The sequence below is a fragment of the Planococcus citri genome, chromosome 2 (assembly GCF_950023065.1).
Source record: "Planococcus citri chromosome 2, ihPlaCitr1.1, whole genome shotgun sequence".
In the NCBI taxonomy this organism is placed as follows: domain Eukaryota; kingdom Metazoa; phylum Arthropoda; class Insecta; order Hemiptera; family Pseudococcidae; genus Planococcus; species Planococcus citri.
In genome coordinates this window covers 55,553,055-55,568,150 of record NC_088678.1, presented here as the reverse complement: position 1 = coordinate 55,568,150, position 15,096 = coordinate 55,553,055, and the positions used below count along the sequence as shown (strand labels likewise).

Genomic DNA, 15,096 nt, shown 5'->3' with positions numbered 1-15,096 from the left:
ATCACTACATTTTGATAGTTGAAACTTTACCTAAAATGAGTATTCACATTCATATTTTAACCATAATTATTATTTTGGATTTTTTGAGAGTTTTCAGGTCCACCTTTTAATGGGAGGAACCAAAGGGTGTTTTTAATGAAAAAATGCGATGAAAAATGTTGAAAAAATCCAATTGACCAGCCCCAAATCGAATTCTTGAAGTTTATTTCATCAACCCCTTCCTCCACCCAAAAAAGTAACGACAAGTTTGATCATGACTGGACAGCTTCTAAAGCTTTCCAAATCACATTTTCAATCATTTTTTTTCAGTTGGTAGGTACCTATCCTTTACTGTATTCTCGATAATGATAACTGAAATAGCTTAATAAAAAATGTATGAAAAAATTCTATCTCCAAAGATGCTCCTGAAGGAAGATTTGTGATAAAATTCGGGGTCATTTTCTTGATTTTTTGAAATACCTAATTGGCAATCATGAACAAAAAATTGACACCCCTGTATTCCAAAATACGTTCACAGTTTCAGACAATGAAATTATATCTTTCGATGACTTGCATAATTAAAGCAAAACATTTGAGAAAAGTATGTTTTCAAAGTAGACTAGTTATAATCACTCTATATTATTTTGTTTTAAACACAGGGGTGCATTATCGTATAGGCACTAAAAGCAAACGCTTAGAGCACATTTCTAGGGGCAGCAAATTTTTTGCAGTAAAAAATGTAATAAAAAAATCGATTGATCGTTATGAAAAAAAGCCACGGATCTATCAGCAGTTGAAAAAAACGATCAAGAAATGGAAGAAATTTTTTGATGAGACTGCGCTGATGGTGATCAAAATTTTAATGATCCCAAGGCAAATTTTCGAATTACATATTACGTTTTTTTACCAATTCTTGATAACAACCTTTCAACAATTTCAACATCTAATCGATTGATTGGTATAATACAAAGCAATAAACTGTGCTTTCTGGTCAGCGAAAAAATTTGGCTAAAAATTGGAAATCGCCTAACCTTATCTGACCATTATGTGCAGGCTCGTAAACTAATCGTGTATTTACGCAAATTTTTTCACCCAGTTTGGTATTGAAATTTAAACCGTGACTATCGTCAATAATTTACCAGACACGATTCTATGACTGATAATTACCTATGCACATATTTATAAAATGTATAGGTATAGGTAAAGGTACGAGTATATTAATCTTGAAAATTATGAGAGCGTACAGAGTAAGTACTACATACTCGTATTTGTAAATTGCAATAATCGTTCTTATGATGTATTGTTGCGATCACACGATTAACTCTTTATTACTTCCCCAGCCAGCGAAATACCTACCTACCTACGTAGTACCTACATATACATAGTTATGTAGATAGATAAGATGTATGCATACACACGTACTCGTAGGTACTGAATTAAGGTCACAACTCGTCAAGTCACATATATTACCTGGTGCGATTCGCGAACTGCAGCCAAAAAGTTAAAGCTGTAAGAGATAGAGAATGTGCATCTTATCACTTTTTTATGGTAGCTAATTAGCACAAATTTTACGTCAGGTCGATTACCTTTTATTATGCTATCGGACTCATCTCCGGTATATACATTTACGTACGATGCGTAGATCGTAAAAAGAGAATAGATCCGTGGTCGCCGCCACTGCCGCCGTCATCATCATCATCAGCTTTATCTCGCGTCCTGATGGCGTTCCAGCGTATTTTTTTTTGCTCGCTCGTATATTACTTGGATAATGACGAACTAGTTTAATGACTTTATATGCAGCTAACTATCTTCATTGGATTAACCGTTAATTGGTATTTGGTATATGTCTTCGAGTGCCTATGCCGACGGTTATAAAATCGTCTCATCGTAAATGTTCGTTGCAGATATTTCCATGTGATTGTAGGTACGAGTACATGTATGAAGCTTTTGGAAAAAAAACCCCCTAATTGAAAGTACCTATCTACCTATTGATTTGGATGAAAATACGATCTGTTGTTTTTTTTTCTGCAACTGAAATAAGTCTATGGGAAAATGTTCCATACGTCGTATTCGTAAGAGTACGTTAATTAACGACACTTTTGAACTGCGTCCAATTTTAATCCGTACTAATTCATTGTTCGGCGAGCTAACTCTTTGTGAAGAGTGGAGTAATGTGTAAAAGAGACGCCAAATACATATACGAATATACGAATAGTTTTAAAATACTTAACTCGAGTATATGTAATTCTTAATAGGTTCGGAATTACCAAAGATGCTTTAGAAGACTACTTCGTATCTATTAATTTTATTCGTTTGTAAATGTCGTAGTCGGTCTTTCCAGCATTTTGGGCTACTTTATAGACTATCCTATATCTGGTACCTATAGAAGCAGAGAAAATGGTATTTTCTTTCATACAAGTTAAATCGGATCATCGGATAATGCTTTAGCTGTTCAGATACCACGGATATAGAGTTGGTTAAATTTTCCGCATAATCATTATATTACGTCCGGGCTTGGAAGTTCGACTCGTTATTAAATCGCCAAACTTTCCCATTTCCCATTTCGTGTGTAACGACAAGTGTTGGTTATTTCCACACTATAGTCGTTTTACCATCATCGTATAGCATCGTATAGCATCGTACAGTAGATGTATTATGTGTGTAGAGAGTAGAGTAGACTATACGTAATGTGTACATAATGTAGACGTACATTGTAAATTCGATATCCAAAAACGATACCGCGAGTTGTCGGTTTTTCTTCGAAGCTTTTCTATAATACGCAGCAGACACTGTATGGCATTGGATTAGCAATGTATATACCTACTTACGTAGTGTGTATGTAAAGATAGATAACAGGTAAGATAAAGAGAAAACAACGCGCGAGTAATCTTTTTTCGGTATGATCAAGATAGACGTACGTAAGATTTTCAACATGAGAACACGAGTGTAAGATAATGATGAAGTCAATTACCTATACACAAGCGCGTGTGTTTTTCTTACAGAATTTTCATCGATTGGAGTTTCATCTTTAAATTTTCAAATCAAATTATCGCAATGCCGAGAGTTGAGATAGTTGAGATATGCATAGAACGTCCCTTTTTGACGACTCATATCGAAAGAGATAAGTCACAAGAGCAGGTGCAATGGAGACCTTACTTGTGCAAGATGGTGCAGAAGGAGCAAGAGCGACTGAGGTTGCCCTTTGACCACATGGACTGACTGAATGACTGACTGACTGACTGACAGACTGACAGACTGATTCAATTTGTAAAGCAAGGGCTGCAGCTTTGCTAAATGTGTGAGGAGTTTGCAAGACAGGGAGCAATGACATGCATTTTTCCATAGCACAGGGTGATACGTTGTGATAATGATGATATTGCAATGAAATACATAATATTTTGAAATTGATTGTCAATCACTTGCAGTTTCAATTCAAATCAGTTTTAGAAGTGAAAAAATCTGAAAGGGAACTACATATTAAAGTTTGATGTCAAAAAATCTTTTTTTTGGCCGAAATCGAAAATAATTTCACTTGTTTGTATAAACTGAAACTGTTGAAAGTTGAAAACCCGATTTTTTAGAAAAATGTTGCCAAGAAGTTTTAAATTTTTTTAAAAAAAATCAAAATTGCAAAAAAAACTGTTGTTGCCACCAACATTTTCAGAAAATTTTGCTTTTTTGTTGCAAAAAAGTGGCTTTTTGTTATCAAAATTACTTAAAAATGTGATTTTTCCTGAATTTTGGAGCGTTTAAACGCGATTTATAATCGCTCGTGATCGTTATATCACGATTAATTTTACATTGGTTTAAATGGGGTTGTCTAGGGACCAGAGGAAATCAGCGTTATAACCGAAAGCGTTATAATGAGCTTTTACTGTACATAGAAAAACCAGTTATTGTGATTGGAGCATTGGATAATGCATGTTATCATTTTTAACTGATTTTAATGGATTTTTTCGTGTTTTTATGTAATTTTAAAATGTTTCTAACACTTTTTTACTCTGTTTTTGCATAATTTTTCTATTTCAGAAGTTTTTTCTTAATGACCTCATTTTTAATACTTCTTTTGTAATTTTTTGAAGTTAAGTTATATCCTATTTTCAACACTTTTTCTGGAAATTTTTGCAAAATTGTAGTTAAATGACTGTTGACATACTTTAGGTAGAGCTGAAAACGGTTACACTACCCGCTAACCAGTATCTGGTTAAAATACTGGCTAAACCCACTAGTGGTTGTATTGGGTTGATTTGGATATAGATAGTAGTGTATAGCGAGTACAACCTGAATGTTTTCGCACTTGGTCTGCGCACGCACCCCAAAATTTGATAATGCATAAGTGGGAGGAGTTACACTTTGACACCTGTCGTTCATATGTGTGATTGACATTTGACATGATTGATGACAATGATGATGTCATGCCGGTACACTGACTACGCATTCAATGCGCTACTAGTTATATTGTGAACCGGTGCGACATTTTTTCAACTCGCTACCCACTACTAGCGAGAAGCGAGAATTTACAATACGGGTACAGTAGTTACCCGCTGTCAGCGAGTACTGTTTTCAGCTCTACTTTAGAGGTAGAATGTGTTCATAAACTACAGGGTGCGCAATAATAATGTGAACTGCAAAGAAAGTTTTCATTAAAAATATATAGAGGGCAACGTGAAGTAACTAGATGCATATGATTGGTGGAATGTTATCATCTCAGTCCAACAACCAATCATGTGTTATCATTAAGTATTATCATTCACCATGACCAACCGAAATATTTAGCAGAAAACTTTTTTAGGGGTACATACATGATATTTCTGCACACTCTGTATGTCCAAAGCAGGGATGGTAACTGTACCCGTAATTTTTATTAACCAATATGAATTTTAACCGCTAAAATGAGGCAAAAACTGTAACCGTAACCATAACCATAACCAAAATAATTTATTTAAATTTTTTTAACCTTGACCAATTCATTTTTTTTGTTTTGATTAAGGTTATTTTTTAAAGTAAAAATCTAATTTTTTCCATGTAAAATATGACATTTACTATGATTTTTGACAAAAATATGGCTCAATTTGTCTCTTTCCTTCAAACTCAAAAAATGCATATTTTCAGGCTGTGAAATTGTGTTTTTTTTTGTTGCTTTTTCCAGTTTTCCAATGCATACTTTTACCCCAGCCCAGGCCACAAGCGTACTTTTTTTAAACATTTATGCAAATACTTTTTGATAAATGAAAAAAAAACCCCAACCTTTATATTTCTAACCGTAACCATAATTTTCTTTGGTCATAATCATAACCGTAACCCTACCTAACCGCCATCAATAATTTTGAAAAAAATAACCCCTAAAAAATAACGGATATTTTTTTTCATTTCAGTTACCATCCCTGGTCCAAAGAAACAATGTGAAATAGTTTTTTTTTTCAATCAGTTTGTGTTATCAGCCGCTTACTGTTGTCAAATCGGGCTCGGACAAACGTGATAACATTAAGCGGCTATTTGATTAATTGATTTTTTGATTTAGCAGACTCTCGATGATTAATTATGTATGTATAGGTACATTTTTATTTATTTTGCTGAAAACTTAAAATTTTCGACCATTGATTTTTTCTAAAATTGATTATCAATCCACTCAAGTATTTACATTTTTATTGTGCAGTTGTGGAGATTAATATACTCGTGTTGTGTATTTGGGTTTAAAAGAATCTCTACCTATCGAATTTTGGCTACGACAGACTTTCTGGGTCTGAAGTAAACTCTTATCTATCAAATTGAAAGCAAATTTTTCCATCGTGTTTTTCTCTTTGAAATACGAGTAAAAAATCGAATAGTCGCACCTATGAGAAGGTAATAGATCTAGGTGTGTGTAACCTTGCTCTTCAACGTTGCTTTTATATATGTACGTTTACGTCGAAATAGAGGCACCAAAGGTCAATTTCATTAATAAAATGAAAACTGATACTGGCGTGGAAAGGTGATGAGCTTTGTAGTTTGTTGGCACCTTTCGTCTATCGCGTGATCTTTGAAAGCTTACCTACCTAGTACCTCTAGTTACCTACCTATTTGTCGTTTCGTGGTTGCAAAAGCAAAACAAACGGTGAAGGTTTAGATCTGATCTTTATTGCTCAATTTGAATATTCCTTTATTAATTTGAGAACGAATTGAATGAGAATTTGATATGATGTATATTCTTGAAGATCTATCAAATTTGGAATGATCATATTTTGTGTCCGGATGCTTTATCTGCAATATTCTTACGTAAATCCTATCTTGCACCTACGTCTGCAGCCCTAACTGACTGATTGGAATATTATGCAGAATGACGACCAAAACTGATTCATGTGCCATACACGTTTTGTTTTTTTCTTCGGTACCTACGAGTATTACGAGGAATACTATAGGTAATACGTATTACGAGTACAATACACAATGACGTTATAAATTTTATCAGTCTAATGTACTTGAACTTTAATGATATTGTCGTCAACGGAAATAAAATACATATCCAAAAACATTTAGAAAGGGAACGGAAGGGGGTTTTTCCGAACGCGTAAATTATTTTTTCAACAATTGACGCGTCATAAAATTGATCATATTAGCGCTAAACTCGGTAGGGGTAGGTACATATTTTCTCAATAAATGTACGCGTATGAAATACGTAGGTATAGCGTGAGTGAAATACCATCTATGCATATTTTCTTGCTGTAAGTTTAGATTACATTCGTCAAAAGCACGTGTTCTCGCGAAAATTTACGTTTATATCTGTGCGAAATTGAAATACACGCGTGAAAGAGTTGAGGTTTGTGCAGTACGTATGAGTTTAGAATACCTACTTGAAATCTACGTGTTGGTGTTTTAAAGCTTTTGCCAACGCACGTGCTTTTAATAACACGTTGAATATATTGGGATTCGCCATCTGCGTTGATATCTGTAATATCGTGAAGATTTGGGTGAATTTTCTCGTATTTCTTAAGGCAACGCGCTCGTGTTCCACATGTGTAATTAATGAGTAATATTTCAACTCGATGACGTACTTGTAGTAATTAAATTTAAGATACTCGTATGGAGAGTATTTGCATTCTCGAGGGTAGTTTTTTTTGGGTCAGATGGTATTCAAAGGCAGGCAGTGAAAGTATAGGACCATCTGGTAGAATGGATTTTGATGAACTGGTGGATTGTAGGAGGAGAAGAGTAGGGGGTGAAAATCGAAAAATTTTGCCAAATGCTGAAAGCTAATTTTTCAAGGAGAGGGAGGGAATCATTCAAGAACAGACTGAGAAAGCTCACAAGGGAACCTTGTATACTAAACTCAGGTTCTCCGATTTGAACGAAGGAATCTAAGCTATAGATCGAGAGAGCATGTCCTGTTAAAACTCCCGAAACCAAAACACATCACCCCCAGTAATCAGCCCCTTCCCTTGGTGGATTACAGCGTGTAATGAAACCGATGATTGTATAGTCTTATTGGTTGAAATGTTTACAGAAGTAGGTATTTGTACTTGATGGATGAAAATTTTTCTTGCAGTGACGTTTAATAGAGATAAACTTACGTACGTTGGTACACGATGCCAGACGAGATGATGTGGGTTTATTGAGTTGTTCTTGTACAAGGTACACATTCTACGTAGTACCTACCTACATAACGTAGAATAGTGATATTGTATAGACAACTAGACAACGTATGTACGTAGATTACGTATCAATGTCGATGATTTCATTGAGGATGGCTTTCGGAATTCGATTAATGAATATGGGAAATTGTACTGACGTTAAAGGAAGCAAGATTATGTCATATGGACGCAGCCTGGCATGCGTAGGTTCACTTGTATCTCTACAGCTACAGTACGCGGTAGGGTACTACGAAATTTAATTGGACAAACGAGTTCGCTTTCCTCGCAGTAATCGCGTAGTCATCGTGTATTCGGATAATTGATATCGGCAACGTGAGTAACGATGAGATCGTTACCGCTGTGTACGAGTACATAGATAAGGATACGGGAATTTCGCGCGCGATTTATTGGAAATTTATATAGAAAGGCTGGAAAGTGGTAAGAAGAAAAAAGTGGGTAAAACTAAATTGGATACAACCAACGTCAGAGTCTCGGTGTAAGATTTGGAGGGAAAATTCAGCCTCGTGGTTTTTTCCTATCGAAGAGTCAACGACGATGGTCACGTTTTTAACAAGTACGTGGTAATTTTCAACACTGTAGTCTGTAGTAGACATTTTTCTTTGATGCTTTGGAGGTGCAGACATCAGCAGCCGTGTGTTTTTATTTGCAAATATTTTTTTTCAAGGTTTTTAGTTATAGATTGGAGTGCAAAACGTGTAATTTGTGTGAATTTTGTGAAATTTCTCGCCGAGTGTGATAATTGTGGATGTACTGTCGGGATATCTAGTTTCAGTTTCGGTTTCGGTTTCGCTATTGGTTTTGGCTTTGTTCTGTGTATGATTTTGGTGTCGATTTTTCGTGAGTTTTATCGATTAGAGTGATCGTTGTTGCGTTTTTTTGAATTTCCGTCAAGGTAGGTTATTGTGATGATAATATAAGTATTTCGTAAAGTCGATTTAAAAAAATTAAAAGTTTGCGAAAAAATGCGATTTTTTGATTTAAAACATGAAAAAAGGTTTGATTGTTGAAGTTACTGAAGTTGATCCATTTGATCCCTATTTTTACGTATCCTGTTAAAAATGACAAAAATCTGATGAAATCATAAGTAGCGAAATTCCATAAAATTTGAGTAAATTCGTTTATAAAAAAAGCTATGAAATTATTCAATATTGTTGAATACATGCAATAACTACCGCAAAAGTAGGTACTCAAAATTCATTAGCATCTGCTAAAATTTTACCAAGTTCGTCAAAATCAGCAATAAATTGTCAAAATGTGTATAAATCAGCAAAATTCTCTCAAAATATTGTAGAAAATGTTATTCAAGATTGCTGAAAACTGATAAAATTTCAATAAAATTTACCAAGATTTTGCAATATTTTTAAAAAACATCATGAAAACGTAAAAAAAAAAACGAAACGAAAAAAACATTAAAATTCTGAAAAATCTATGCAATTTCAATGCTTATTAAATTTTTGTGTCATTTTTAACGCATTTTAATGAAGTTTTACTCAATTTTCGTTGGTTTCTCTAAAATTTATAATATATTTTTTTTGGCGATTTGTAATGATTTTTTTTTATGCTTTTTGAATATTGTTTGCAAAATCTGTCTTTGATGAAATTTCATCTGTTTTTTTGGTTCCAGATTTTTAATGATTTCAATCCTTTTAAGAATGTTTTTATGTCATTCTATCATGTTTTATATCAGTGCTGTATAAAATAATAGTTGGCATTATAAGGAGGATGGAATTTTGTGAATTAGCTTACGGATTTTGTAAATTTTTTTCTAAAAATCATAGATTTTTTGGTCTTTCCCTTCTCCTTTCATATTCTTGTTTTTTGTTAATTTTGATAATTTTCTATGCTCTAAGAGTGAGTAGCGAAGAGCAAATTTTTAGAGATGTCGAGGATATGAAGAATTTAAGAGAGTGTGGTATTCTAAATAATGCTCAAGGATATCAGCCTCTTTATCCAAGAACAAAATAAATGAAATCAGGCTTGAAAAGTGGTAATGGCTTTGTGACGTCTTTGCTGCTGGAAAAGGACGTTCTTTTTATAGCCATTTTGGTAGGTATGTTCGAGATTTCAGTAGTTTTGCATTTCTGGGCGTGTTACGAGCTTAAAATAGCTTTAAACGGTAAAGAATCGAGTAATCGAGTTACCTATTTGTATTTTAATTAAACCTATCATCGTAATGGTTACGCAGGGCCAAGCGTGGGTCTACACTTTACAGCTAGAGAGCTACATGGTATGGTAGCTTACCTACTACCTCTATACCTATCTATATCGATTAAGCAATTTGAACGCGCGGAATTTCGTCTCGGTGTAGGGTTTCGGCGGTGTGAAAGTAATATCGGCGGCAAATTGACGGATTTTCGAACTCGTTAAAATATTTACTAGCGTTCGAGAATGCGTAAAAAGAGCAATTATTTCGAGTATATAGAATTACTTGGGAAGCTTACGCGGGTAATTTAAGGGTTGTGTAATGAAATACGACCATAATGTTGGAACATTGGCTGTTTAGTTGGTACTTGGTACCTATTACGAGTGTTTCGGGGTACCTAGTACCTACACCTAATACCATTCGGAGTTATTTGAAGTGCTATGCAGATTAAGGATATGGCCGGGTCGAGACTTGAGAGCTCGATGCAATGATGGGATGGTATCTTGTACTCTATTAGTTTATAGAGTTGTAGTACCTATTTTACAAGATATTTTGGTATTATCGTTTGCGCGTTTCGAGATATATTAATAGATTTTGGTATTTGTTTTTGTGTTCGATAATAGGATTGCACGCTAGAGTAAATAGTTTGAATCTAATCGGAGCTAACTTGAGCGGAAATGTTGGTGGTAATGATGACTCTAGAATGACGGCCGAAACGTACCCGAGTGTTCCGCCAAGTACGGCTGCCCCAGATACGGTAGAAATGGTTAAACTTTGTGGTCAGGGACAGCACCAGCAGTCGCCGCAACTGCAAAATAATTGCTCGGATGACGTATTCTGTCAGCAGTACTACTACAATCAAGAATACGCCAAAATGGAAGCTTGGCTAGACGAGCATCCTGATTTCACGCACGATTATTTCATCAGGTTGGTAAACGTACGATTCATCATAAAATCAAAAATTTACTCCAATTTGTTCAGAATGTTTGGTATAATTTTTCATTTCGTATTCGTTTAGGAAAGCTACTCGCCAAGTTGTCGATGCTTGGTTGGTATCTCACGCGGCTCCTTCGTCGTTGAGCTCCAACTCGTCCCAAGATATCGGCTCTCCTACGTATCCGAACGCGAACTACACGAATACCAAATCCTCATCTGGGGCTACGACGCCGGTTCGTAAGATCTCGGCTCACGAGTTCGAACGAGGAGGATTACTCAAGCCGATTGTCACCACCATCGATGGCACTCCTACATTCCTGTCGGTTAGTCCTACCAGAGAAGGTATTGCTTCGGAAAATAACGCCACTCATCAGTCGTCTGCTGCACAAAACCGCTCTAGACGAAGATCGCGGAATGAACTGAAACATCTGGATGAAAAAGAACTCATTTTTGAACTCGTGAGTATTCATTTATGTTAGGTTTGACGCGATATTTTAACTTGAATCGGCATTTCTGTATCGGGGGCTTCTGCGCCAGGAGGCATATTCGAGACCGATGCTAACTTTAAGAACTTATTAGCCTGATTGAAATTTGCGATGAGGTAATTGAAGTGAATCGAAGTTTGCTCAAATATTATACCATTTAGCCAAAATACTCGTATCTCGGTAGTGTGTATCATTATTCATTATACCTTGAAATGCTCCTTTTTTTTGAAAATCAATTTTTCAAATGAAAAAAAAGGGGATTGCTCAGATAATTGGAGCCTCTAGACGTAAATAAAAATTTCTGCTTCTTCCAAAAAATGAATAATCATGGTTTTTTTTCTATTTGAAATTATTTTTTAAAACTTTTAAACTGAATTGTTTTAAAATTTCTTTTAAGTACTTTTCCAATAGATGATAAGAATAATTTTGGAAAATTCCTCCTGTGAGTAGTGCTGAATTTTGCATTTTTGTGTTTCTTGATAGAATAGAAATTGTCACCTCCTCCTCTCAAAAAATCGTTTTTTTTTCGAAATTTAAATGCACCCTAAGAAGTTATTCTAAAAAATATTGATCAGATATTGAGCTTTTTCTACAGTACAATTTCCTTTACTTCCATTTTTGTTTTTAAACAACTGTTCAAAACGCATTAAAAAATAATGATTATTGACTTTTTTCAACTTCCTTTTTAGTACATTTTTAATAAATGATGAATAAAAAATAAATAAAAAACTGTTCAAAATGAATTTCAACTCATCAAGAACGGTTTTTTTACTGGTGCTTTCTCATTTTTGAATTTTTGGGGGACGTAAAATTTTTAAAAAATGGTTTGGAGAAAAGGTTTGAACACCTCAACAAGATTTTTGACCATTTTTTTTGTAAATAGTGCTCAAAAAAATTGGGATTGTGAGAAAGCATACTGATTTTTTTTTCAATTTTGGTAGGTACATTTTGAAAATTTCAATTCAGCGAATGAATTACATATATCAAAATTTTATTCAATCGAGGTCAGAGGCAAAGGTGGTTCGAAGCCTTGGGGGGGGGAGAGTCGATAACCAAAATTCTTAATAAGACTTCAAGCAATTTCTGAATAATTTTTGAATTTTTAAAAATAAAAGTTTAATATCAAAAATTGGAATTCACAATTTTATTATTGATTAGGTTCAATTCTTTGAATATCTCAAGGCAATTATTATTCCATCCCAAAAAATTCTCGAAAACTTCAAACTAGGAACTCAAATTAGATCAAGTAAAGCAAGGACAAAGCTGTGGGCAATTTATGATGTTCAAATTAAAATAAAATCAGTCTTAATGTGAGAAGTTTAATTTTCTGGTTTTCAGCTTTCAAATTTGAACTAGATATGTAGTAGATATAGTTTTCTATATGAATTTCATGTCCAAAAAATACCATATTTTCGTTCTCATTTACGAAACTATGATGTACTCGTAAAAGGGAAGACAGTAGGAAAAAAAATATCAAAAATGGTCTATTGGTGAATACAAGAGGTGATTTATCAAAATCGGTGAGGTGGGGGGGGGGGGGAGAGAATTGAAGCAGTGTTTTCTATCGATATTTCATTTGAAAATATTTGATGTAACGTTTCTGTTTACCCTCTTCTCCCTCACCCTCTTTTGAAAGTATTTTTTGTTTAGAAGTTGGAAAAAAAATCAAAAAATGTCTCCAAAAAACCCTCTTGAATGAAATTTTTAGAATTTGAGCATTTTTAATCCTCCTCGCTCTCTCCTCGCTATATCGATCCGGGGGGGGGGGGGAGATTTGTCTTGAAAAATTAGAATTTTTACCAATTCTTGGACTTATTTGATTTTCGTACAACTTATTTATAAATATGTTGAGTGGTTTTTTGAAATTTTGATTTTTGTTTGTCCTTTTTTTATGGTCTTAAATAAATTTTTACATTGAAATTTTTGACTCTGATCTCGTTTCTCTTCCATTGAATGATAAAAGTTGTACTTTTTGAAATTTTCATTGCAATTTTTAAATTGAAAACTGAACGACTATAAAGTTCGAGTATGCAATCTTTATCTTTATTTGAAAATTTGGCTTCGTGAATGTGTTGAACTGTTGATGGGGGCTCAAGCGATTTTTAAGTAAAAATGATTGAAGGCTACGCCAGAGGTTGTTGAGAAATTTAGTATAATTTCGTTGATTGAAGGGGGAATAGGAAGGCGAAGCCAAGAACCAGAAGTTGTCATGAGTTCTCGTACATATTTTGGTGTTCTGAACGTGGAGCTGAAAGATGGAAATGGTTACTCTGAACTCTAAAGGTCCCGAGTCAAACAATGAAACAAAATCTCTGCTGCTCTATAAAAATAATGAGCTCCGTTTCCACTAACCCATCTATCAATTTTCCAGAATTATTACCGTATTACGCGTACTGAGGGTTATCGTAGAGTAATCATTCGTGATATTATGACTTTATCATTAAAGTTTGGAAGCTTGATTCACCTCTTATCTCATCACTCATTAATGTTATCTAATCGTTGAAAGTAAATGTTGCGTCTTCATTCACTAATAAGTAACTCTCACATGATATTTGGTTGTTGCAGGTCAAAGATATATGCAACGAGTTAGACGTACGTTCCTTATGTCATAAAATTTTACAAAACGTGAGCACGCTGCTGCACGCGGATCGTAGCTCGCTATTTCTAGTCCAAGGAGATCGTACCGCTGTTCCGGCTCCTGATACTTCTAAATGTAAGTCTGCCAGTATTATAAACACCACCACTGCTTCCAACAACAACATCAACATCAACAACAACAACAATAACACGTGCAGCCTGACCAATGAAGAAGACGACACGTTTAAAACTGAAAACGGCCGCATACAGCCGGTCGGCTGCCTGAGTATGGAGAAAAATGCACCGGCTCCGGTTCCCGTCAGGAATGAAATCGTGATGGCGAATTCGACTGCGCCGCTGAACATCATGACGCCCAATACGGGCTCGGTGGTTGTTGGATCGCCGATCGGGTCCACCAACACGGGTTCCATTGATCTTCCATTTAAAAGTGAAACTTTCAGTACGTCGTCGACGCATTTAAGAACACCCAGTAGCGGATCTCATGGCTGCCATTCCAAATGTTTAGTTTCTAAACTGTTCGATGTGTGTTCTCAGTCTACGTTGCAAGAGATGGAGAAAAAGAAAGAGATACGAATACCTTGGGGTATGGGTATCGTTGGGTATGTGGCCGATAGTGGCGAACCGGTCAATATCCCTGATGCGTATAAAGTAAGTGAGATTTTTTTTAAGGGGACGATGATGATGATGGTGGCGAAGATTGGAGTTTCCTTATTTCAGTAATTAATCGTGTGTTTTATTATTGTGTAGGATGAACGATTCAATCACGATATCGATGCCCGTACCGGATACAAAACAAAATCGTTGTTATGTATGCCCATAAAAGACTGCAATGGTGAAGTTATCGGTGTAGCTCAGGTATGTACTCGTATACTATTTATGCTTATACATATGTGTAGATACAACTACAAATGCATACAGGGTGGCTCGTATGCAAATCCAAAAACGAATCATTAAATGAAGCCGAACTTCCAAATTTGTTCGTGGAACATCTCAGAAAAAGAGGATTTTACATGCAGAAAGAAATTCTTTGCACTTTACTGTAGTAAATTCTTTGATTAACATTTCTTCATTTTTTGTAAGATCCTTTAGTTCTTTCTTTTAAATTCATCTTCGTGATAAAAAATTGAAAATCTTTTCATGTTCTGTCTAACAAATGAACAATTTTAAGAATAAATTCAGGATCCTATAAAAAAAATAATAATAATAAAAATAAAAAAACTGAGAGGATAAAAATATAAGACAATTTTATTCAACTTTCCGTCTAAAAAAATGAACTTTAATTGCGAAGAACTGGAGGTAAAGTGCATTCAGTTGATTTTTTTCTGAA

At 34.8% G+C, this 15,096-nt stretch overlaps 1 protein-coding gene across 9 annotated transcripts in view; it reads left to right on the top strand.

Annotated features, from left to right (window-relative positions):
- Positions 1-15,096, top strand: part of LOC135836552 (dual 3',5'-cyclic-AMP and -GMP phosphodiesterase 11-like) — a 136,244-nt gene that overhangs the window by 110,780 nt on the left and 10,368 nt on the right. For 8 of the 9 annotated variants that reach the window (XR_010557049.1, XM_065351454.1, XM_065351449.1 and 5 more), the window contains 4 exons: positions 10,374-10,677; positions 10,769-11,144; positions 13,737-14,417; positions 14,517-14,624. Coding sequence is in view for 8 of the 9 variants with exons in the window: in XM_065351449.1 (XP_065207521.1) it covers positions 10,374-10,677; positions 10,769-11,144; positions 13,737-14,417; positions 14,517-14,624 (1,469 nt within the window). In the remaining variant the exon portion in view is untranslated. Of the gene's footprint in view, positions 1-8,126; positions 8,161-10,373; positions 10,678-10,768; positions 11,145-13,736; positions 14,418-14,516; positions 14,625-15,096 lie in introns of those variants that run through there. The other variant, XM_065351453.1, reaches the window with a different exon arrangement.